Source organism: Poecile atricapillus, chromosome 2 (genome assembly GCF_030490865.1).
Source record: "Poecile atricapillus isolate bPoeAtr1 chromosome 2, bPoeAtr1.hap1, whole genome shotgun sequence".
Classification (NCBI taxonomy): Eukaryota; Metazoa; Chordata; class Aves; order Passeriformes; family Paridae; genus Poecile; species Poecile atricapillus.
In genome coordinates, this window is record NC_081250.1 from 711,896 (window position 1) to 734,400 (window position 22,505).

Sequence of the window (22,505 nt, forward strand, 5' to 3'; positions counted from 1 at the left end):
TACTGGGGGGGTACTGGGGGTACGGGGGGCGGTGGCTGCAGTTTCCCCCGGCACCACTCGAGGGCGCCACACAGAGAGACGGGAGGGACCGGACACCTGGGGACACCTCGGGGACACCTTGGGGACACCCTGGGGACACTCGGGGGACACTCTGTGACATTTTGGGGACACTCTGGGCACACTTTGGGGACACCCTGGGGACACTCTGGGGACACTCTGTGACACCCCGCCGAGGCCCCGCCCATCATGGCGGCCCCGTTCCCGCCACTTCACGGAGGCGCCGCCGCCGCCGCGTGATGACGCAAGCGAGCGGCCATTACACAGCAGGCGCAGAGCAGTGACGTCATAACCGCGCGCCTCGGTGGAGGCCCGAGCGTGGGGCCGGGGCGGGAGAGGTCAGAGAGGATCGGGAACGGGAACCGGGAATGGGAATGGGACCGGGAACGGGAACGGGAACGGGAGAGGGACCGGGAACGGGAGAGGGACCGGGAACGAGAACGGGAACGGGATCGGGAACGGGAGAGGGAACCGGGAACGGGAACGGGACTGGGAACCGGGAACGGGAACGGGATCGGGAACGGGAGAGGGAACCGGGAACGGGAACGGGAGAGGGACCGGGATCGGGAACGGGAGAGGGAACGGGAATGGGAATGGGAGAGGGAACGGGAACGGGTTTGTGATCGGGACTGGGACCTGGAGCAGGGTTGGGACCGGGGCCGGGACCGGGTTTGGAACCGGGGCCGGGCTGTTGTGACGCGGGGGGTGAGCGGGGCCCGGGGGGAACCGGAGCGCGGGGCTGGAGCGGGGCGGGGATGGGGGCTCCGGTACCGGGGAGGGGGGGGAACAGCGGGGCCGGGGCTCGGCCCGGGGGACTCGAGATTCGGTCCGGGGGGGTTCAGGGGCTCAGTCCGGGGGAGTTCGGGGTTTGGTCCAGGGGGGTTTGGGGTTCGGTCCGGGGGGTTCTGGGCTCGGTGCTCCCGGGTCTATCCCGGTTTGGGGCTTGATCCGGGGGCTCGGGGCTCGATCCGGGGGAGTTTGGGGCTTGGTTCTGGGCTCGGTCTGGGGAGTTCTGGGCTTGGTGCTCCTGGGTCCATCCCGGTTGGGTCCCATCCCGGTTGGGTCCATGCCGGTTTGGGTCGGTCCCGGTTGGGTCCCGGTTGGGTCGGTCCCGGTTGGGTCGGTCCCGGTTGGGTCCCGGTTGGGTCAGTCCCGGTTGGGTCCATGCCGGTCCCGTCCCGGTTGGGTCCATCCCAGCCCGTTCCCCGCAGTGTCCCGGGATGCGGCGCTGACTCTCCCATGGCCGCTCACCTGTTCGGCCGCTGCTGCCGGCGGCTGCTGCCGCTGCGATCCCCGGCCGGGCCCGCCCCGCTACCGGCACCGGCGCCGCGCTCCGAGGGCCCCCGGGAGCTGATCCGGGGCCCGGCCGCTACCGAGCGGGAGCTGCGGGAGCTGATCCGGGGCGCGGGCAGCCCCCAGGAGCTGCTGCGGCTCGGGCCCGCGCTCGGTGGGAACCTGGCGGCGCTGGCCATCGGCCGGCTGGCACGGATCAGCTCCCGGCAGCGCCTGGACACTGCCACCATCCGCGGGGACCCGCGGTTCCAGCAGCTGCTGCGTGCTGTGGATGCACAGGTCAGGGCACGGGGACCAACGGGAACGGGACAGGAACGGCGGGGAGGGGATGGGGACACCGGGAACGGCGGGGAGGGGATGGGGACACCGGGAACGGCGGGGAGGGGACGGGGACACCGGGAATGGCACGGGAACGGCGGGGAGGGGACAGGAATGACAGGTGAGGGGACAGGAGCCACTGGGGAGGGTACAGCAGCCACAGGTGAGGGGACAGGAACGGCACAGGAGGGGACAGGAGCCACCAGGGAGGGGATGGGAACCACAGGGGATGGGACAGGAATGGCAGGTGAGGGGACAGCAGCCACCAGGGAGGGGACAGCAGCCACCAGGGAGGGGACAGGAACAGCAGGGAGGGGACAGGAACCACCAGGGATGGGACAGGAATGGCAGGTGAGGGTACAGGTACAACAGGGGAGGGTACAGCAGCCACCGGGGAGGGGACGGGAACGGCACAGGAGGGGACAGGAGCCACCGGGGAGGGGACAGGAACCGTGGGGCCAGTGACACCCTGGGTACCACAGGGCCCTGCTGTGCCACAGGGAGCGCGGGACAGGGCTGCAGAGACCGGCTGTGCTCTGCTCACTGTCCTGTGTGACACCTGTGTGACAGGCTGGTGCTGCTGTGTCCCCTGGTGTGTCCTTTGTCACACCTGTGTGACAGGCTGGCACTGCTGTGTCCCCTGTGTCACACCTGTGTGACAGGCTGGCGCTGCTCTGTCCCCCGTGTGACACCTGTGTGACAGGCTGGCACTGCTGGGTCCCCTGTGTCACACCTGTGTGACAGGCTGGCACTGCTGGGTCCCCTGTGTCACACCTGTGTGACAGGCTGGCACTGCTGGGTCCCCTGTGTGACACCTGTGTGACAGGCTGGCACTGCTGTGTCCCCTGTGTCACACCTGTGTGACAGGCTGGCGCTGCTCTGTCCCCCGTGTGACACCTGTGTGACAGGCTGGCACTGCTGGGTCCCCTGTGTGACACCTGTGTGACAGGCTGGCACTGCTGGGTCCCCTGTGTCACACCTGTGTGACAGGCTGGCACTGCTGTGTCCCCTGTGTGACACCTGTGTGACAGGCTGGCACTGCTCTGTCCCCTGTGTCACACCTGTGTGACAGGCTGGCACTGCTCTGTCCCCTGTGTCACACCTGTGTGACAGGCTGGCACTGCTGGGTCCCTGCAGTGTGTCCTGTGTCACACCTGTCCCATCACAGATCTCTCAGGTGTGAAACACACCACTGGTGGCTCTGTCACACCTGTCCTGTGTCACACCTGTGTCACACCTGTCCCCACGTGTCCCTGCAGATCTCTCAGGTGTGGAACACGGCGCTGGTGGCTGTGTCACACCTGTCCCATGTCACACCTGTGTCACACCTGTCCCATTCAGATCTCTCAGGTGTGGAACACGGCGCTGGTGGCTGTGTCACACCTGTGTCACACCTGTGTCACACCTGTGTCACACCTGTGTCACACCTGTGTCACACCTGTCCCTGCAGATCTCTCAGGTGTGGAACACGGCGCTGGTGGCTGTGTCACACCTGTGTCACACCTGTCCCCACCTGTCCCATTCAGATCTCTCAGGTGTGGAACACGGCGCTGGTGGCTGTGTCACACCTGTCCTGTGTCACACCTGTCCCATGTCACACCTGTCCCTGCAGATCTCGCAGGTGTGGAACACGGCGCTGGTGGCTGTGTCACACCTGTGTCTCACCTGTCCCATGTCACACCTGTGTCACACCTGTCCCATTCAGATCTCTCAGGTGTGGAACACGGCGCTGGTGGCTGTGTCACACCTGTCCCCACGTGTCCCCGCAGATCTCTCAGGTGTGGAACACGGCGTTGGTGGCTGTGTCACACCTGTGTCACACCTGTGTCTCACCTGTCCCATGTCACACCTGTGTCACAGCTGTCCCCACGTGTCCCCGCAGATCTCGCAGGTGTGGAACACGGCGCTGGTGCAGCTGCTGCGGAGCCTGCATGCGCTGGGGCTGGCTGCAGACGGGCAGCAGGTGCGCTCGGTGGAGCAGGAGGTGCTGTGGCGGCTGCGGCGCCTGCCCCTGCGGCAGCTGGCACACCTGGCCGAGCACCTGGCGGGGCAGGGCGGGGACAGCCCCCTGCTGCCCGAGGTGCTGCGCAAGCTGGAGCTGCGCTGGACCGAGCTGGACGGCGCCCGCAGCGTGGTGACGCTCATGGCCAAGGTGGGACACCTGTCCCCCGCCCTGATGGAGCGCCTGGAGGACAAGGTGGGACCTCACACCTGCCTGGGACACCGGGGCTGCCCGGGCTGGGTGGGGTCACCTGGGCTCAGCACTCCCACCTGGGGTCACCTGCACCACCTGTCCTCTGTCTGCCCTCTGCCACCTGTCCCCTGTGTCTCATCTGTCCTTGTCTCACCTGTTCCTGTCTCACTTGTCCTTGTCTCACCTGTTCCTGTCTCACCTGTTCTCTGTCTCTCATCTGTCCTTGTCTCACCTGTTCCTGTCTCACCTGTCCCTGTCTCACCTGTCCCTCTCTCGCCTGTCCCATCTTAGCTGTCCTGTGCCTGTCCTCTGCCACCCGTCCCATGTCTGTTTCACCTGTCCCCTGTCTCACCTGTCCCTGTCCCCAGGCCCTGGAGCTGGCAGAGCAGTTCTGTACCTGTCTCTGTCACCTGTCTCACCTGTGCTCTGTCTCACTTGTCTGACCTGTTTTACCTGTCCCTGTCTCACCTGTCCTCTGTCTCACCTGTCTTTGTCTCACCTGTCCCACCTGTGCCTGTCCTTGTCTCACCTGTCCCAGGCCCTGGAGTTGGCAGAGCAGTTCTGTCCCTGTCCCTGTCCCACCTGTTCTTGTCTCACTTGTCTCACCTGTCCCCTGTCTCAGCTGTCCCTGTCCCTGTCTTACCTGTCTCACCTGTCCCTGTCTCACCCGCCCCACCTGTCTCCCCTGTCCCCTGTGTCACAGGCCCTGGGGCTGGTGGAGCTGTTCTGTCCGTGTCTCCCCTGTCCCTGTCCCAGTCCCACCTGTCTCCCCTATCCCAGTCTCACCAGTCTCACCTGTCTCACCTGTCTCTTTCCTGTCCCTGTCCCTGTCTCACTTGTCTCACCTGTCTCTGCCCTGTCCCTGTCCTTGTCTCACCTGTCTCACTTGTCTCTCCCCTGTCCCTGTCTCACCTGTCCCTATCCCAGTCTCACCAGTCTCACGTGTCCCTATCCCAGTCTCGCCAGTCTCACCTGTGTGTCCCCTGTCCCCTGTCCCCAGGCGCTGGAGCTGGCAGAGCAGTTCTGTACCTGTCCCTGTCACCTGTCTCACCTGCCCCACCTGTCTCCCGTGTCCCCAGGCGCTGGAGCTGGCGGAGCAGTTTGATGCGGAGGAGCTGTGCCGCGTGGCGCTGGCGCTGGCGCTGCAGCAGCGTCGCAGCGTGCCGCTGCTGCGGGCGGTGTCGTACCACCTGCTGCAGAAACCCGCCCAGCTGCCCCTGCCCGTGCTCACCGACCTGCTCTTCGCCTTCAGTGAGTGCCAGGGCCACCTGTGGGGCTGGGGACTGGCCAGGGGCTCCTGAGGGCCACCTGTGGGGCTGGGGACTGGCCATGGGGTCCTGGGAGCCACCTGTGGGGCTGGGGGCTGGCCACGGGGTCCTGAGGGCCACCTGTGGGGCTGGGGACTGGCCAGGGGCTCCTGAGGGCCACCTGTGGGGCTGGGGACTGGCCACGGGGTCCTGAGGGCCACCTGTGGGGCTGGGGACTGGCCAGGGGCTCCTGAGGGCCACCTGGGCAGGCAGCAGGGGGCCAGGTGAGCTTTGGGGTCCCAAAGCTCTCCTCTTCCAGCCAGGTGGGGTGAGGGAATCCAGGTGAGCCCGAGCAGCTCTCCCCAGTTATCCCAGTTCCCCCAGTTATCCCAGTTCTCCCAGTTATCCCAGTTCCCCCAATAACCCCAGTTATCCCAGTTATCCCCCCAGTTATCCCCCCAGTTATCCCCCCAGTTATCCCACTTCTCCCAGTTCCCCCGTTATCCCAGTTACCCTAGCTCTCCTAGTTACCCCAGTAATCCCAGTTATCTCAGTTCTCCCCGTTATCTCAGTTCCCCCAGTTACCCCAGTTATCCCAGTTCCCCCAGTTATCCCAGTTCCCCCAGTCCTGGGGTGGGAGCAGGGGGGTTCTGCAGCTCACCTGTGCCCCAGGTGATGGAGGAGGCCATTGCAGGTGTCCCAAATCCAAAACCCAAACCCAGAACATTCCACGGCTCTGGGTGTCCCCAGTCCCTCCCCGGCTCACCTGGAGCCCCTTTGGCCACTGGGAGGGCTCTGAGGTGTCCCTGGAGCCTTTCCCTGCCCAGGTGACCGTCCCCAGCTGTCACCTGCGCTGGGGACACGGCACAGCTGTCACCTGTGCTGGGGACACGGCACAGCTGTCACCTGTGCTGAGGACACAGCACAGCTGTCACCTGCACTGGGGACACGGCACAGCTGTCACCTGTGCTGGGGACACGGCACAGCGGTGCTGGGGACAGGGGACATGGCACACCTGTGCTGGGGACATGGCACAGCTGTCACCTGTGCTGGGGACACGGCACACCTGTGCTGGGGACATGGCACACCTGTGCTGGGGACAGGGGACATGGCACACCTGTGCTGGGGACAGGGGACATGCACACCTGTGCTGGGGACACGGCACAGCTCTGAGCCGCCCCCCTTGGCGCAGGTAAACTGAGCTTCCAGCAGCCGCAGGTGCTGCACCGCCTGGCACAGGAGCTGCAGCCTCACCTGGGCAGCCTCAGCCCCGCGCAGGTGTCGCGCTGTGCCCGCTCCTTCGCCAGCCTGCGCTGGCTCAGCCGGCCCCTCGCCGAGGCCATCGCCCAGGTGAGCCCTGGGGACAAGGGGAACCTCACCTGGGCATGGGGGAACCTCACCTGGGCATGGGGAACCTCACCTGGGCATGGGGAACCTCACCTGGGCATGGGGGAGCCTCACCTGGGCATGGGAAACCTCACCTGGGCATGGGAAACCTCACCTGGGCATGGGGGAATCTCACCTGGGCATGGGAAACCTCACCTGGGCATGGGGGAACCTCACCTGGGCATGGGGGAACCTCACCTGGGCATGGGAAACCTCACCTGGGCATGGGGGAACCTCACCTGGTCCTGGGGGAGGCAGGGTTCGCTCACCTGTGCAGGGGGAGTTGTCACCGTTCCCAGCAGGGCAGGGCAGGGCAGGACGGGTCCCTGTCACACCCAGCTGGTGTCACCTGGGGCAGGTGGCACTGGGGCCCCTCCCCTGCCCAAGCTCTGGCACCGATTCCCAGTGGGAATTTGGGATCATTTCCGCTGGATTGGGCTCGATGCCGACCCTCAGCCACCAGGGCTGGTTCTGTCCCGGTTCTGTCCTGGTTCTGTCCCGGTTCTGTCCCGGTTCTGTCCCGGTTCTGTCCCAGTCCTGTCCCGGTTCTGTCCCAGTTCTGTCCCAGTCCTGTCCCGGTCCTGTCCCGGTTCTGTCCCGGTTCTATCCTGGTTCTGTCCCGGTTCTGTCCCAGTCCTGTCCCGGTTCTGTCCCAGTTCTGTCCCAGTCCTGTCCCGGTTCTGTCCCGTTTCTGTCCCAGTCCTGTCCCAGTTCTGTCCCAGTTCTGTCCCAGTTCTGTCCTGGTTCTGTCCCGGTTCTGTCCCAGTTCTGTCCCGGTTCTGTCCCGGTTCTATCCTGGTTCTGTCCCAGTTCTGTCCCAGTTCTGTCCCAGTTCCATCCCAGTCCCTCCCCTGCTCTTTCCCTCCACTCTGGGTTATCCCAGAGCTTCCCCTGGTACCTGGGTGGGTCCCCAGGGTTCCCTGTCCCATTTCCCCCCGGGAGGTGCCTCTGGCTGATGTTTCCATGCTCTGGCTGCCGTCCCTGCTCCGGCCAGCCCCACATTCCCGTTTTTCCCGCAGTACTGCCTGGAGAACACGCAGGACCTGTCCCTCACCCAGCTCTGCGGGATCCTCGTGTCCTTCGCCCGCCTCGACTTCCAGCCCAGCTCCAGCCAGGAGTTCTTCTCCATGGTGAGGTCCCTGGAATTGCGGAATTCCCGAGTGCTCCGGGTGGGGAGGGGCCTCAGAGACCCCTCACAGCTGCAGATTCCATCCCCAAATGCCCCCGAATCCCCCATTTCCCGTGTCCCAAACCCCTCCCAGCTCCTGCTCTCAGCCCCGGGAGAGGCCCCGGAGCCTCCTGCAGGTGTCACCTGTCCCCTGGGCACATTCCCAGGGGCAGGGGGGTCCCTGGGACCCTCGGGGGACGCTCGGTGGCCGCTCCAGCCCCGCTGTCCCCGCGCAGGTCCGGGAGCGGCTGCAGGGGCGGGAGCAGGAGCTGGACGTGCACCTGCTGACGGACGTGGTGTGGTCCCTGTGTGTCCTGCAGCAGCCTCGGGCCACTCACCTGCGCCAGGTGCTGGCCCCCGACTTCCACAGCCGCCTCCAGGGTGAGCCCGCACTGCGGGAACCGCCCAGCCCGCACCGGGAGCCGGGACTGGGCAGGGGCGCGGCCCCGGGACTGGGATTTGGGGATCTGGGGATTCAGGGATTCAGGGATTGGGCAGGAGCGCGGCCCCGGGACTGGGATTTGGGGATTCAGGAACTCGGGGATTCAGGGATTCAGGAATTCAGGGATTGGGCAGGAGTGTGGCCCCGGGACTGGGATTCAGGGATTTGGGGATTCAGGGATTTGGGAATTTGGGGTTTTAGGAATTCAGGGTTTCAGGGATTTGGGAATTCAGGGATTCAGGGATTTGGGGAATCAGGAATTCAGGGTTTCAGGAATTTGGGAATTCAGGGATTCAGGGTTTCAGGGATTAAGGGTTTCATGAATTCAGGGATTCAGGAATTCAGGGTTTCGGGAATTCAGGGTTTCAGGGATTTAGGGATTCAGGGATTGGGCAGGAGTGCGGCCCCGAGGCTGGGATTTGGGGATTTGGGAATTCAGGAATTCAGGGATTTGGGGATTCAGGAATTCAGGGATTTGGGAATTCAGGAATTTGGGGATTAAGGGTTTCAGGAATTCAGGAATTTGGGGATTCAGGAATTCAGGGTTTCAGGGATTTGGGGATTCAGGGATTCCAGGACTGGGCAGGAGCTGTGGCCTCAGGGCTGGGATTCAGGATTGCAGGGTTTCAGGGATTCAGGAATTCAGGGATTTGGGGATTCAGGAATTCAGGGTTTCAGGGTTTTGGGGTTTCAGGGATTCAGGGATTGGGCAGGAGTGCAGCCCAGGGGAGGTGGGGTGGGGTTACCTGTCCCAGGTGCTGCTGGCAGGTGCAGCCCAGTCAAATTCGGTCCCTGCCCCTCCATGGCGGGGACCGGCCAGCGGCTGCCACAGTGACCTCCGTGCCACGAGCCCCGTGTCCCCTGCCGTGGGGCCCGGGGGGTCAATCCCACTGGAGACACGGGATCCGGGAATTCCTGCTGGGGCTGGGGGGTCTCAGGTGTGGGAGCTCACCTGGGGACAGGGCATGAGCCGGGTGTCACATCCCTGTCACATCCCTGTCACATCCCTGTCACACCCAGCGGGGCTGGACAGCCCTTTCCAGGGGGAACATTCCCCAAATCCCTCCTGGGTGTCACCTGGGTGTCCCTGGGTGTTCCCCTGGGTGTCCCTGGGTGTCCCGTGGGTGTCCCCTGGGTGTCCCTGGATGTCCCGTGGGTGTCCCCTGGGTGTCCCTGGGTGTCCCGTGGGTGTCCCCTGGGTGTCCCTGGGTGTCCCGTGGGTGTCCCCTGGGTGTCCCTGGGTGTTCCCCTGGGTGTCCCCTGGGTGTCCCTGGGTGTCCCTGGGTGTTCCCCTGGGTGTCCCCTGGGTGTCCCCTGGGTGTCCCTGGATGTCCCCTGGGTGTCCCCTGGGTGTCCCCTGGGTGTCCCTGAATGTCCCCTGGGTGTCCCCTGGGTGTCCCCTGGGTGTCCCTGGGTGTCCCCTGGGTGTCCCCTGAGTGTGGCCCCGCCCATCCTGCAGGTGACAGCTCCCCGCGGGCACAGAGCTCCCGGCTGAAGCTGCTGCACATCAACGCCACGGCCAGGCTGGAGACCCCCGGCTACCAGGGGCCCTTCCTGCCCCCCGAGGCGCTGGGGGGACACGGGGACAGGGACAGGGACAGGGACAAGGCCACCCCCCTGCAGAGGGGGCTGCGGGAGGCGCTGCCGGGGGCGCTGGGGGGCCACGACCTCGTCCGGTACGATGTGAGCACGGTGTACGGCTGGGACATCGGTGAGTGTCACCTGCAGTGCCACCCCGGCCCTGGCACCTGCAGTGTTACCCCTGGCCCTGGCATCACCCTGGGTGGCCCTGGCACCCCCACCCCGTTACCTTCCTGTGTCACCCCTCAGCCCTGTCACCCACCCTGTCACCTTTCCCTGTCATCCACCCTGTCACCCACCCTGTCACCCACCCTGTCACCCACCCTGTCACCCCCTGCCACCCCCTTGCAGCCCAGTCAAATTCGGTCCCTGTCCCTCAGTGTCGGGGACCGGCCACCGGCTGCCACAGTGACCCCGTGCTCGGCGTGTCCCGTGTCCCCTCCCGTGGGACCCGGGGGCCAGATCCCCACGGACACGTGTCCCCAGGGGGGGCCCTGGGTGGCTCTGGGCCCCAGGGACACACGGACACGTGTCCCCAGGGGGGCCCTGGGTGGCTCTGGGCCCCAGGGACACACGGACACGTGTCCCCAGGGGGGCCCTGGGTGGCTCTGGGCCCCAGGGACACACGGACACGTGTCCCTCGTGTCCCCGGGAGCCCCCGGGTGGCTCTGAGCCCTCGGTCCCCTCTGTCCCCGCAGACGCCGAGGTGCTGCTGGACAGCGAGCACAGAGCGCTGCCCCCGAGGGACTTCAGTGCCCCACATCTGCCCCACAGCGAGGGGACAAAGCCACTGCCACCAGGGGCCAGGAGGTGGGGACAGGAGGGGACCCCGGGGGGAGGGCTGGGGACAGGAGGGGACCCTGAGGTGGGGCTGGGGGGACAGGAGGGGAATCGGGGGGACGAGGGGGGATGAGGAGGGGGGATAGAAAAGGTCACTGTGGGAGAGGAGGAGGAGAGGGCCAGGGAGAGGAAGAGGAGGGGACAGGAGGCAATGGGAGGAGCTCGGGGTGCCCAGTGCCCTGTCCCTGTCCCCAGGGTGGCCATGCCCTGTCCCCAGGGGGGCCGTGCCCAGTGCCCTGTCCCTGTCCCCAGGGTGGCCGTGCCCTGTCCCTGTCCCCAGGGTGGCCGTGCCCTGTCCCTGTCCCCAGGGGGGCCGTGCCCTGTCCCTGTCCCCAGGGTGGCCGTGCCCAGTGCCCTGTCCCTGTCCCTGTCCCCAGGGTGGCTGTGCCCTGTCCCTGTCCCCAGGGTGGCCATGCCCTGTCCCTGTCCCTGTCCCCAGGGGGGCCGTGCCCAGTGCCCTGTCCCCAGGGTGGCCGTGCCCTGTCCCTGTCCCCAGGGTGGCTGTGCCCAGTGCCCTGTCCCTGTCCCTGTCCCCAGGGTGGCCGTGCTGCGCTGGGAGCTGCCGCAGTTCAGCTCTCGGGGCCGGGAGCTGCTGGGCCGGGGCTCCATGGCCCGCAGGCACCTGCGAGCGGCCGGATTCCTGCTGGCCGAGGTGAGCGTGGGGCTGGGGCTGGGAAACCTCCTGGGGACCCCTGAGACCCCCCTGGCTGTCCCCAGGGCCACCACTCACCCTGGCCCCAGGTGGCACTTGAACCCTCCCAGCCCTTTCCTGGAGAAATATTCCCCAAATGTTCCCAAAAATGTTCCCAAACATATTCCCCCAATGTTCCCAAAGTGCCACCTGAACCTCTCGGGATCAGAGCCCAGCCCCATCCTGTGAGGTGTCCCCGGGACTCAGGTGTGGCCTCACCTGTGCCCAGCCCAGGGGATGGCCCTGTGCCTGTGGGGACAGCAGCTGGGTGCCATTGTCCCCTGGGCACACCTGGGCACACCTGGGCTCCCCTGGGCTCCCCTGGCTCCCGTGGGATGGAGGCTCCGGCACCTCCTGGGGGCTGCCAGCTCCCCCCACCCCGGGGCTCAGCAGGGATTTGCCACCGTGATCCCCCCGGGGCCACCTGCCAGGTGCCAGGGGGGGACAGGGGGGGGACAGGGGTGACAGGGAGGTGACACAGACGAGCTGATCCCGTGGGGTCAGCCAGGATTAACCCCTGCGGGTAATTATAGCCCGGGGGGAGTGTGACAGCCACGTGTCACCCCCTGGTCACCACCAGCCCCTGGTGTCACCGCCAGCCCCTGGTGTCACCACCAGCCCCTGGTGTCACTGCCAGCCCCTGGTGTCACCGCCAGCCCCTGGTGTCACTGCCAGCCCCTGGCGGTGTCACCGGCACGCCCGGCCGGGCACTGGGACCCCGGACTGGTGCCGTGGGGACAGGAGGGGACACAGCTGGGACCCCGGGGTGCTGCCACGTCCCCGTGTCCCTGCAGGTGCCCCACTACGAGTTCCTGGAGCTGAAGCTGGAGCGGCAGCGCGTGGCCTACCTCAAGGACAAGGTGGCCAAGGCCCTGGCCAGTGACACTGCAGGTGACACGGCCACCGACACGGCCGCCTGAGCCGCCCGCGTGGCCTCGCCTCAGGCAGGTGCCACGTCCCTGTGCCAATGTGAACGGGTCACCGTGCCCGGGTGGCCCTGTCACTGTGCCTGGGTGGCCATGTCACCATGCTCAGGTGGCCGTGTCACCACAGTGAGGTGGTCACATCACCCTGTCACCGTGCCTGGGTGGCCATGTCACCGTGCCTGGGTGGCCATGTCACCGTGGCGAGGTGGTCACATCACCAGGTCACCGTGCCCAGGTGGCCACGTCACCGCAGCGAGGTGGTCACATCACGGGGTCACCGTGCCCGGGTGGCCCTGTCACCGCAGTGAGGTCCCCGATGTCCCCACGTGGCTCCAGCCTTGCTGCTCCGTGGCACAAACGGCTCAAATAAACCCAAAGCTGTACAGGGACAGTGGCTGGGCCTGGTGGCACTGGGGACAGGTGGCATCGGGGATGGGTGACACTGGGGACAGATGTCCTTTGGGACATGACATTGGGGATGGGTGCCACAGGGGACTTTGGGGACAATGGGGATGGCTGGCATTGGAGACACGTGACATTGGGGACAGTTGCCATCAGTGCCAGGTGCATTTGGAGCTGGGTGACATCAGGGCTGGGTGACATCGGGAATGGGGGACATTGGGAATGGGGGACATCAGTGCCTGGTGTCATCGGCACCAGGTGACATCCAGGTGACATAGGGGCATCATGGCCAGGTGCCGTTGGGAGTGGGTGGCTCAGTGACACTGGTGCCAGGAGACATGGCAGCCAAGTGGCATCAGTGGCGGTTGGCATTGGGGTTTGGTGACATCGGGGCTGGGTGACATCGGCACTGGGTGATATTGGGAATGGGTGACATCAAGGATGGGTGACATTGGGGCCAGGTGACATTAGGAATGGGTGACATAAAGAATGGGTGACATCAGGGCTGGGTGACATTGGGAATGGGGGACATCTGGGCTGGGTGACATGGGGGCCAGGTGACATCGGGGCCAGGTGACATCGGGAATGGGTGACATCTGGGCTGGGTGACATGGGGGCCAGGTGACATCGGGGCCGGGCAGTGCCGTGGGTGGGTGGCAGTGGGGTCAGTGCCATCCGCGTTGGTGGCACGTGGCTGTGCCCGCGCCCCCCGTGTCCCCCAGGCCGTGCCCGCCGGTCTGAGCCGGGATCGGGATCAGGAGCCCGTTTATTCCCGATTATCCCGGGATTGTCCCCGGGCAGGGCGGGGACAGGGGACAGCGCCGGGGGGGGAGGGGGCACCGGGGACCCCGCGCTTTGGGGGTGTCACCTCCCGGCCGGGGGGGACAGGGGGGGCTGGGGACAGCCCTGGGGTGACGCGGTGGGGCCGGGAAGGGCTCTGGGGACGGGTCGGTGGCCCCGGGACCCTCCGGGCAGGGGACACGGCGGTGGCGGGGGGGACACGGCGGTGCCGGGGGGGGGACACGGCGGTGCCGGGTGGGGGGACACGGCGGTGCCGGGGGGGACACGGCGGTGGCGGGGGGGACACGGTGGCCCGGGAGCTGCTGAGTCACCGCTCGGGGCCGCGCCTGGCACCGCCAGCCCGGGGGGGACAATGCCCGCCCTCATCCGCACCCCGGGGGGACACGGGGGGGACACGCGGCTCCTCCCCTCCCCCACCGCTGTCACCACACCCGCCCAGGCGATTTTGGGGGGGGGGGGCTCCGCCCTGTGCCCCCCTCCCCAATTCCCCCCCCAGGACACCGCGGGACGCTCGTCCCCCTTTCTGAAGAGACAAAGTGGGGGGAAACTGAGGCCGGGCCCCGCCCTCGCGCCCCCCCCCGGAGCTGATGCAAGCGCTGGGTGGGCCCGGGCCCCCCCCCGCCCCCCGGCACGATCCCTCTATCGCGACAGAGCCGGGGCCGGGCGGGACGCGATTCCCGCTGACATCAGCCGGGCCCCCCCGCCCCCGCCCCAGCCCCGCGGATGCTCCGGAGCCGCCGCCGCAGCCGAGCCCAGCGGGACCGGGGGGCACCGCGGGGCCGGGGGGGGCCGCGGGCAGCGCCCAGCACGGAGAATCCCTGAAATCCGCCGGGGGGGGCGGAGCGGAGAAGGAGAACGGGATGCCGGAGGGAGCGGAGGCAGGTGAGGCCGCGGGGACAGCGAGGATGAGGAGGGAGCGCGAAGAATGGAAGCGCAGGGATGGGGGGATGGAGCCGCAGAACGGGAGCGGTGAGGATGGAGCGGGGGGATGAGGATGGAGCGGGGGGATGAGGATGGAGCGGGGGGATGAAGGACGGAGCCGGAAGGATGAAGGACGGAGCGGAAAGGACGGAGCGGGAGGATGAGGATGGAGCGGGAGGATGGGGCCGGAGGGATGAAGGACGGAGCTGGAGCCGTCAGGAGGGAGACGGAGAGATGAAAGGGGAGCGATGGAGGGATGAGGATGGAGCAGGGGGATGAAGGACGGAGCGGGGAGGGTGCAGGACGGGAGGATGAGGATGGAGCGGAGGGAAGGTGGATCGAGGTGGGGGATGAAGGACAGAGGCGCGGTGATGCAGCCCGAGGATGAGGATGGACGACAGGGCAGGAGGGGTGAGGAGGGAGCCGGGGCTGAGGGACAGAGCCGGGGGGTGAGGATGAGGATGGAAACGAGGGACAGAGTGGGAATGACGGGCCCGGAGGATGAGGATGGAGCGGGAGGACGCGGCCCGGCCGGGCCTGCACAAGCGGGGGGCTCCGGGCCGGCCCCCCCGGCGGGGCGCGGGGGGCTTTGGGGACCTCGCTGCGGGGTCACCACCCTGAGCCGCAGGACCCCAGCGGGGGCCGGCACCGGGCTGTGCCCCCCGGACTGGGAGGGGCCGGTGGGACTGGGGGGCTCAGCCTCGCGCCCCCCCAGCACCGTCCCGCCATTCCGGGGGGGGAAACTGAGGCACAGCCCAAGGTCACCCCACTCCGGTGTCCCCGGGGAGGCACTGTCACGTGCCGGGGGGGGCTGGGGACAACCGGGAGAGCTCCCCGGGGTCATCCGCACCTTCCCGCGGGGCTGGCGACAGCGGGGACGGGGAGAGGGACACACCGCAGTGCCACCCCCCCCCCCCCCCGTGCCTCAGTGTCCCTCCAGGGCTGAGCCCGGGGTCCCCCGGAAGGGGGGTGAGGTTTGTGCGGGGGGGGTCAGGCCGTTCCCTCCGGGGTGCACCGAGGGGACCCCAGAACAGCCCCCGAGCTGTGGGGGGGGCACGGCCGGGCAGGGACGCGCTGAATTAAGGGGGTCCCTGCAGCCCCTCCCCCATTATGGAGCAGTGACCCCCCCCCCCCCCCCAAACGGCACCGGGGGGGGGAGGGGAACAGGACCCCCCCCCCCCAATGAGCCTTTCAGGGGTCCCCAGCACGTGGCGGGGGGGCTGTGCTGGACTGAACCATTTCAGACGGGGGGGGGGGGGGGGGGGAGCGGTACCTGCCCCGCAAATACCCCCGCGAGGCCCCGCCCCCTCCCGGCTCCCCCCGCGCCGGCCCCGCCCCCACCCCTTTATAACACCGGGGGGGGGGAGGGGGGGGTCGGTGCAGGAGGGGCCGGGGGCGACCGCGGGTCCCATGGAGCCGAACCCGGGGACCGCAGGTGAGGGGGGGGGGGGCGCAGGTGATGGGGGGCCGGGGGGGGTTTTGGGGTGGGGGGGGCAGCGCGGGGCTGAGCACCCCCAAAGCCAGCACGGGGAGGGGGGCGCGTCCCCCGGCCCCCAGCCCATGGAGGGGGGCTCTGGGTGGGGGTCCCGCCTTGATGCGGCTGCAGCCTGGTGCTCCCCTCAGAGAGGGGTTTGGGGTGGGGGGGCTGCTGCTGTCCCCACAGTGTCCCCAAACCTGTGGGTGCTCGGAGTGGGGGGGTCACCCTGTTCTCGCAGCCCTGGATGGGCGGGGGTGGCACCAGCCCCCCTCCCCCCCGGCAGTGCCCGGGGTGTCCCCCCTCCCACCCCCACAGGGTGACCCTGCAGGACGGGGTGCCACTCGCGGTGTCCCCTCTCCCCACGGTGCCCCGGGGGGGCTGTGCCACTCGGGGCTGTCCCCTCTCCCCGGTGGGGACACTCGGGGCTGTCCCCTCTCCCCGGTGGGGACACTCGGGGCTGTCCCCTCTCCCCGGTGGGGACCCTCGGGGCTGTCCCCTCTCCCCGGTGGGGACCCTCGGGGCTGTCCCCTCTCCCCGGTGGGGACCCTCGGGGCTGTCCCCTCTCCCCGGTGGGGACCCTCGGGGCTGTCCCCTCTCCCCGGTGGGGACACTCGGGGCTGTCCCCTCTCCCCGGTGGGGACACTCAGGGCTGTCCCCTCTCTCCGCAGCCCCCCCGCCGATGCCGGCCAAGGATGAGGCTCGTCCCCCGCCCGAGGGGGCGAGCTGTGAGCCCGGCCCCGCCGCCGCCGCCCCCCCCGGTTCCCCGTGCCGGCCGCCCCCGGCCGCGGAGCCGCTGGACACCCGCATCGTGATGGGGGAGGAGACGCGCTGCCCGCCCCCCGAGCCGCGGGGGGGACCCCCGGTGCCTTGTCCCTTCCCCGCGCCCCCCAAGGAGCCGCCCCCGGGCCGCCCCCCCGCGCTCGACCCCGAGCTCTTCTTCACCGCCCCCTCCACGCCGGTGCGGGCGGGGGGGGCGCGGCCGCCCCCCGAGGACCCGACGGACGGGGACAGCGAGGGGCTGTGCTCGCCCCCCACGTCCCCCTCGGGCTCCTACATGACGGCGGAGGGCGGCAGCTGGGGCTCCTCGGGCACCGCCAGCACCTCCCCGTCCTGCTCCCCCAACCTGCCCGCCGAGGCCGAGGCTCTGGGCGAGGCTGAGGCCGAAGGTCTGGGGGGGCCCCTGGCGCTGCCCCCCGGGCTGGGGGAGCCGCCGGCATTCCCGCCGCTGTCCCCCGAGGAGGAGGAGGAGGAGGATGAGGACGGTGCCTTCGCCCCGCCGGGCTGCGCGGATGATGAGGAGGATGAGGATGATGAGGACGGGCAGACGCCAGAGGAGGAGGATGAGGATGAAGGCTCGGGGCTGATCCCGGCGGCGCTGCTCCCGTTCCGCGGCAGCCTCCTCTTCCAGGCCGAGGCCGTGGAGATCTCGCCCCGGGCCCCCGCCGAGGAGGAGGAGGAGGAGGAGGAAGGCAGCACCTCGGCGTCCTTCCTGCGCTCGCTGTCCGAGAGCTCCATCCCCGAGGGGGGGGACGAGGCCTTCGCCTTCCGCGACGACACCGACGCCTCCTCGGACTCGGCCGCCTACGACGGGGACGAGGACGAGCGGCTGTACGGCACCGAGCGGCACGCGGGGGACACGGGGACCCCCCCGGGGACACCCCCGGGGACCCCCCCGGCGCCCCCCGGCCCTGCGGGTGTGGAGCTCCACCTCCGGGCCGGGTCCCCGTGTCACCCCGCCGGTCACCACGGGGCTCCCGGCTCCCCGGGGACACCCCCGGCCCCCCCTGCAGGGGACGCGGAGCTGGATGGGGACGCCTTTGTCACCACCGCGGGGACGTGGCCACCGCCGGAGCCCCCCGAGGAGGCGGCAGCGACAGAAAGTTCTGGAGCGGCGCTGGGACAGGGACCTTGCCCAGAACTGGCAGCGACCGGCCCTGTCCCCCGGCCCCCCGCGCTCTGTGCCGGGGACCCCCAGAGCCACCAGCTGGGGGGGGCCAGTGGGGACCCCCAGAACGGCCCCGGGGGTGACAGCGATGGGGACAATGACCTTGAGCTCAGCACCGGGACAGCGGCGAGCGCCGATGGCCACGGAGAGCTGGACCCTGCAGCCACCGACCTGGGGACATCGGTGACACCGACCCCCCTGGATGGGATGGACACTGTGGCCAGCGATGGGGTGACACCGGTGACACCCAGCCTGATGGAGCCCGTGGACACTGACCTGGTGACACCAGTGATACCAACGCCACCGGACGAGATGGACACTGTGGCCACCAGCCCGGGGACAGCCAGCCCGGGGACAGCCAGCCCTCCTGCTGAGCCGGACACTGCGGCCACCAGCCTGGGGACAGCCAGCCCGGGGACAGCCAGCCTGGGGACAGCCAGCCCTCCTGCTGAGCCGGACACTGTGGCCACCAGCCTGGGGACAGCAGGGACACCAACCCCTCCGGATGGGCCGGACACTGCAGATGCCGATCTGGTGACACCCAGCGTGATGGACAGCGCAGCCACCAGCCTGGTGGCACTGGTGACACCCAGCCCTTCAGATGCTGCAGCCACTGAGGTGGTGACACCGGTGACACCCAGCCTGTCAGAAGAGCAGGACACCGTGGCCACCAGCCTGGTGACACCAACCCCACTGGTGACACCCAGCCCACCAGATGAGCAGGACACCGTGGCCACCAGCCTGGTGACACCAGTGACACCGAGCTCCCCAGATGAGCAGGACACCATGGCCACCAGCCTGGTGACACCCAGCCCCCCAGATGAGCTGGCTGTGACAGCCACTGACCTGGTGACACCCAGCCTGATGGCCAAGATGGAAGCTGTGGACGCTGTCCTGGTGACACCGGTGACGTCCACCCTGAAGGAAGCTGCGGCCGTTGACTTGGTGACATCAGTGATGCCCACCCTGATGGCCACCATGGCCACCAGCCCGGTGCCATCAGTGACACCGCCCCCCCCGGATGAGAGGACCCCTGTGGCCACGGACACGGTGACATCGGTGACCCCTGCCCCGCTGGACACCACGGCCGCTGCCCCAGTGACCCCGAGCGTGCCGGACCCCACGGACCCCGAAGCGGTGACATCGGTGACACCACCCCCGCGGGATGAGACCGCCACCGTGACCACTGACGCGGCGACCCCCGGCCCGATGGACACCGTGGCCACCCCCCCGGTGACCCCCGGCCCCCCGGCCGCTGTCCCAGCCCCGTGTCCCCCTCCCCGGGCCGTGTCCCCCGTGGCGCTGGTGGCCTCACCCCGCGAGTCCCCGGCTGTCCCGCCGTGTCCCCTGCCGCAGCCCCCTGGGGACATCCCTGAGCGCGGGGGGGACGCGGCCACCGCCCCGCCCGAGGCTTTGTCCCCGGAGCCGCCGGTGGCCGCCCCCGAGGGCAGCGCCGGAGAGCCCGAGGAGGAGGAAGGAGAGGATGAAGAGGAGGAGGATGAGGATGCGGCCCCCGCGCCCCCCTCGCCGCGCTTCACGGCCTCGGAGCGGGAGGTGTTTGTGGGGACCCCCCCGGCCCCCCCCCGAGCTGCTCCCACCACCCGGTGCCTTTTCGGGGCCGGGCGCCGCCGCCCCGCTCCGGGGGGCTCCGGGGGACCCTCCCCCCGCCCTGCGGGAGCCCCCCGCCCCCCGGCCGGGCCCCGAGCCCCCCGGCCACGCTGCGGCGGGCACCGATGCCAAAGTCCCCCCGAGCCCCCCCGCGGGCCCCCCCGAGCAGCAGGAGGAAGAGGAGGCTGCGGGGGCTCAGCCGGGGTCTCCCCCTGAGCCCCCCTGCCCTGCACCCCCCAAACTCAGCCAAGTGCCTCCTCCCAGCCCCCCCCGGCGCCCCCCCAGCCAGGAGCCCCCCCCGGGGCTGCCCCTCTCCAGGAAGCACCTGGAAGGTAAGAGAGCCCCCAGACCCCCCCGGCTGTGGGGCTGGGGTGGGCACCGCCCGTGGGGGCACTTTGGGGGGTCCCTGGGTGGGTGCAGCCACGCGGGGGGGGGGGTTTGGGGGGGCACCAGCAGCTCAGCCCCCCCCCCCTTTGCCGTGGGGTGTAGGGACCAGGGTGGGCACCCGGGGGAGCTTTGGGGGGTCCCAGGGTGGGCGATGGGGGTGAGCAGGGGGGGTTGAGCCCCCAGAGGAGCTTTGGGGACCCCCCAGCTCAGCCCCCCTGCTCTGCCAGCCCCCCAGCCCTGCCCGCAGAAGGAGCCGGAGCCGCGGGGCCGGGCGGGGGCTCCGGGGGCTGGGGGCGGCCGCGCCCCCCCCCGGGGGTCTCTGCAGTCGGAGTCGAGCTCGTCCAGCGAGGCTGAGACCCCCCAGCCTCCCCCGGCCCCCCAGCGCTGCCAGCCCAACCACCGAGGTGAGGGGGGGTCCCGTGGGGTGCCCCCGCCTTTGGGGGGTCCGGGGAGCCCCTCTCACCTCCCCCCCTTTGCGCAGGGTCCGGGAACGAGTCCGAGAGCAACGACGAGTCCATCCCGGAGCTGGAGGAGCCCGAGGGCTCAGAGCTGCCCCCCGCCCAGCCCCAGGTGGGGTTTTGGGGGGTCGGGGATGGCGGGGACCCCCCGGCTGTGGGGACCCCGCTGACCCCGGCTCTCGGCAGGTGCCCCACGGCCTGGGCCCCGGAGAGGAACCGCTCAGCAAAGCCAAGCAGAGCCGCAGCGAGAAGAAGGCCCGGAAGGTGAGGGGGGTCCCTGGGGGAGCCCCTCAGGGTTGGGGTCCCTGTCCCAGGGTTTGGGGAGGGGCGGGTGCTCGCTCTGGGATGGGGCTGGGCTGAGGACGGCACCCCCGTCTCTGCGGGCTCTGGGGGGCTGTGGGGGGCTGTGTGACCCCCAGTCTGTGCCCCCCCAGGCCATGTCCAAGCTGGGGCTGCGGCAGATCCACGGCGTCACCCGCATCACCATCCGCAAATCCAAGAACATCCTCTTCGTCATCTCCAAACCCGACGTCTTCAAGAGCCCCGCCTCCGACATCTACATCGTCTTCGGGGAGGCCAAGGTGGGCTCGGGGGGCTGTGGGGGGCGGCTCCTGGCCCGGGGGGCCCCACGGTGACCCCCGAGTTCTCTGCAGATCGAGGACCTGTCCCAGCAAGTGCACAAAGCGGCGGCCGAGAAGTTCAAGGTGCCCCTGGAGCACTCGGCGCTGGTGAGCGACGCCGCGCCCGCCCTGGCCATCAAGGAGGAGAGCGAGGAGGAGGAGGAGGTGAGGGCTGGGGGGCTCTGGGGACCCCCGGGGGGGATGCTGAGCTGGGGATGGCCGGAGCTTGGGGCAGGGGGGAATCTCTGGCGTGGTTCGGGGCTGGGTGCGCGCCCCGGGGGGGTCCCACAGCGCTGTGCCCCCCACCCAGGTGGACGAGACGGGGCTGGAGGTGAGGGACATCGAGCTGGTCATGGCCCAGGCCAACGTGTCCCGTCCCAAAGCCGTGCGCGCCCTGCGGCACAACAACAACGACATCGTCAACGCCATCATGGTGAGTGGGGGGCTGTGACCCCCCTTTTCCAGGGGAATTGGGGCTGTGCTCCCCCTTTTCCAGGGGAATTGGGGCTATGCTCCCCCTTTTCCAGGGGGAATTGGGGCTGTGATCCCCCTTTTCCAGGGGAATTGGGGCTGTGATCCCCCTTTTCCAGGGGGAATTGGGGCTGTGATCCCCCTTTTCCAGGGGAATTGGGGCTGTGATCCCCCTTTTCCAGGGGAATTGGGGCTGTGATCCCCCTTTTCCAGGGGAATTGGGGCTGTGATCCCCCTTTCTCAGAAGGAATTGGGGCTGTGACCCCCCCTTTTCCAGGGGAATTGGGGCTGTGAGCCTCCCTTTTCCAGGGGAATTGGGGCTGTGATCCCCCTTTTCCAGGGGGAATTGGGGCTGTGAGCCTCCCTTTTCCAGGGGAATTGGGGCTGTGATCCCCCTTTTCCAGGGGGAATTGGGGCTGTGATCCCCCTTTCTCAGAAGGAATTGGGGCTGTGACCCCCCCTTTTCCAGGGGAATTGGGGCTGTGCTCCCCCTTTTCCAGGGGAATTGGGGCTGTGATCCCCCTTTTCCAGGGGAATTGGGGCTGTGAGCCCCCTTTTCCAGGGGAATTGGGGCTGTGATCCCCCTTTTCCAGGGGAATTGGGGCTGTGACCCCCCTTTCCCAGGGGGAATTGGGGCTGTCTCCCCTCTTTTCCAGGGGGAATTTGGGCTCTGACCCCCCCAGTTTCCCCCAGGAATTTGGGCTCTGACCCCCCCCATTTCCCCCCAGGAATTGGGGCTCTGACCCCCCCAGTTTCCCCCCAGGAATTGGGGTGACCCCACAATCCCTGACTCTCTGCTCTCTCCCGCAGGAACTGACCATGTAGCGGCCAGGGGAGCCCTGGCCCCCTGTATAGATGCACAGAGCCCCCCCAGATCCTCCCTCCTGCCCCCCAAATCCTCCTCCTGGCCCCCTGGACTGCTCAATAAAGGCCTCCTGCACCCCTTGGATCGCAGCTCGCCTCCCAGGCCTGGTTTTGGGGGGGTGGGGGCAGCGGAGGAAGGGCAGGATTTGGGGGAGCAGCAGCGCCCCAAGGTGCCCCCAGCAGCACTGGGGGCCAGGGGAACCCCCTCCCCATCAGATTTGGGGGGTGGCAGAGACCTGGGATGGGGATGAAGCCCCTGAGCTCCAAGGGGAGGGAGGGACTCCCCAAATGCCGGGTGTGACTCAGGGGTCTCTGGTGCTGTGTCCCCCCAGGTGAGTCCCCAGAGGTGCCTCAGCTCCCAGGACACCCCAATTCCAGAGGGAGGAGGGGCTGGGACAGCCCTGGGAG

At 68.7% G+C, this 22,505-nt stretch overlaps 2 protein-coding genes, 1 long non-coding RNA gene and 2 other non-coding genes across 14 annotated transcripts; 4 read left to right on the top strand and 1 right to left on the bottom strand.

Moving 5' to 3' along the window:
- Positions 1-255: 255 nt before the first annotated feature.
- On the top strand, positions 256-12,532 carry TBRG4 (transforming growth factor beta regulator 4). 10 transcript variants are annotated; one of them, XR_009276837.1, is made up of 13 exons: positions 256-395; positions 1,269-1,629; positions 3,551-3,865; positions 4,942-5,113; positions 6,302-6,459; positions 7,515-7,625; positions 7,900-8,044; positions 9,565-9,816; positions 10,385-10,496; positions 10,779-10,939; positions 11,038-11,178; positions 12,012-12,208; positions 12,253-12,532. XR_009276837.1 is itself a non-coding variant. In XM_058831489.1 (12 exons), exons 2-12 carry the CDS (start codon positions 1,297-1,299, stop codon positions 12,135-12,137), a joined length of 2,124 nt encoding a protein of 707 aa, XP_058687472.1. In that variant the 5' UTR covers positions 256-395; positions 1,269-1,296; the 3' UTR covers positions 12,138-12,532. The 10 variants fall into 10 exon arrangements, 8 of the variants coding, with proteins under 8 accessions (XP_058687472.1, XP_058687475.1, XP_058687473.1 ...); XR_009276836.1 differs by having other exon boundaries at positions 10,779-11,178; XM_058831489.1 differs by adding an exon at positions 2,837-2,845 and having other exon boundaries at positions 3,560-3,865; positions 10,779-11,178; positions 12,012-12,532.
- On the bottom strand, positions 5,855-6,367 carry LOC131575705 (uncharacterized). The gene is made up of 3 exons (XR_009276839.1): positions 6,253-6,367; positions 6,074-6,202; positions 5,855-5,957 (listed from the first exon to the last, which is right to left on the bottom strand). It is a non-coding gene; the product is annotated as an uncharacterized LOC131575705 (long non-coding RNA).
- Positions 8,875-9,007, top strand: LOC131576793 (small nucleolar RNA SNORA5). The gene has a single exon (XR_009277071.1). It is a non-coding gene; the product is annotated as a small nucleolar RNA SNORA5 (small nucleolar RNA).
- On the top strand, positions 10,033-10,164 carry LOC131576794 (small nucleolar RNA SNORA5). Its single transcript, XR_009277072.1, has one exon. It is a non-coding gene; the product is annotated as a small nucleolar RNA SNORA5 (small nucleolar RNA).
- Positions 12,533-14,024: 1,492 nt separating the features above from the next.
- Positions 14,025-22,180, top strand: LOC131576744 (NAC-alpha domain-containing protein 1-like). The gene is made up of 10 exons (XM_058833735.1): positions 14,025-14,228; positions 16,413-19,416; positions 19,544-19,629; positions 19,912-20,088; positions 20,166-20,254; positions 20,329-20,406; positions 20,577-20,723; positions 20,796-20,927; positions 21,073-21,195; positions 22,044-22,180. Exons 1-10 carry the CDS (start codon positions 14,207-14,209, stop codon positions 22,056-22,058), a joined length of 3,873 nt encoding a protein of 1,290 aa, XP_058689718.1. The 5' UTR covers positions 14,025-14,206; the 3' UTR covers positions 22,059-22,180.
- Positions 22,181-22,505: the final 325 nt, after the last annotated feature.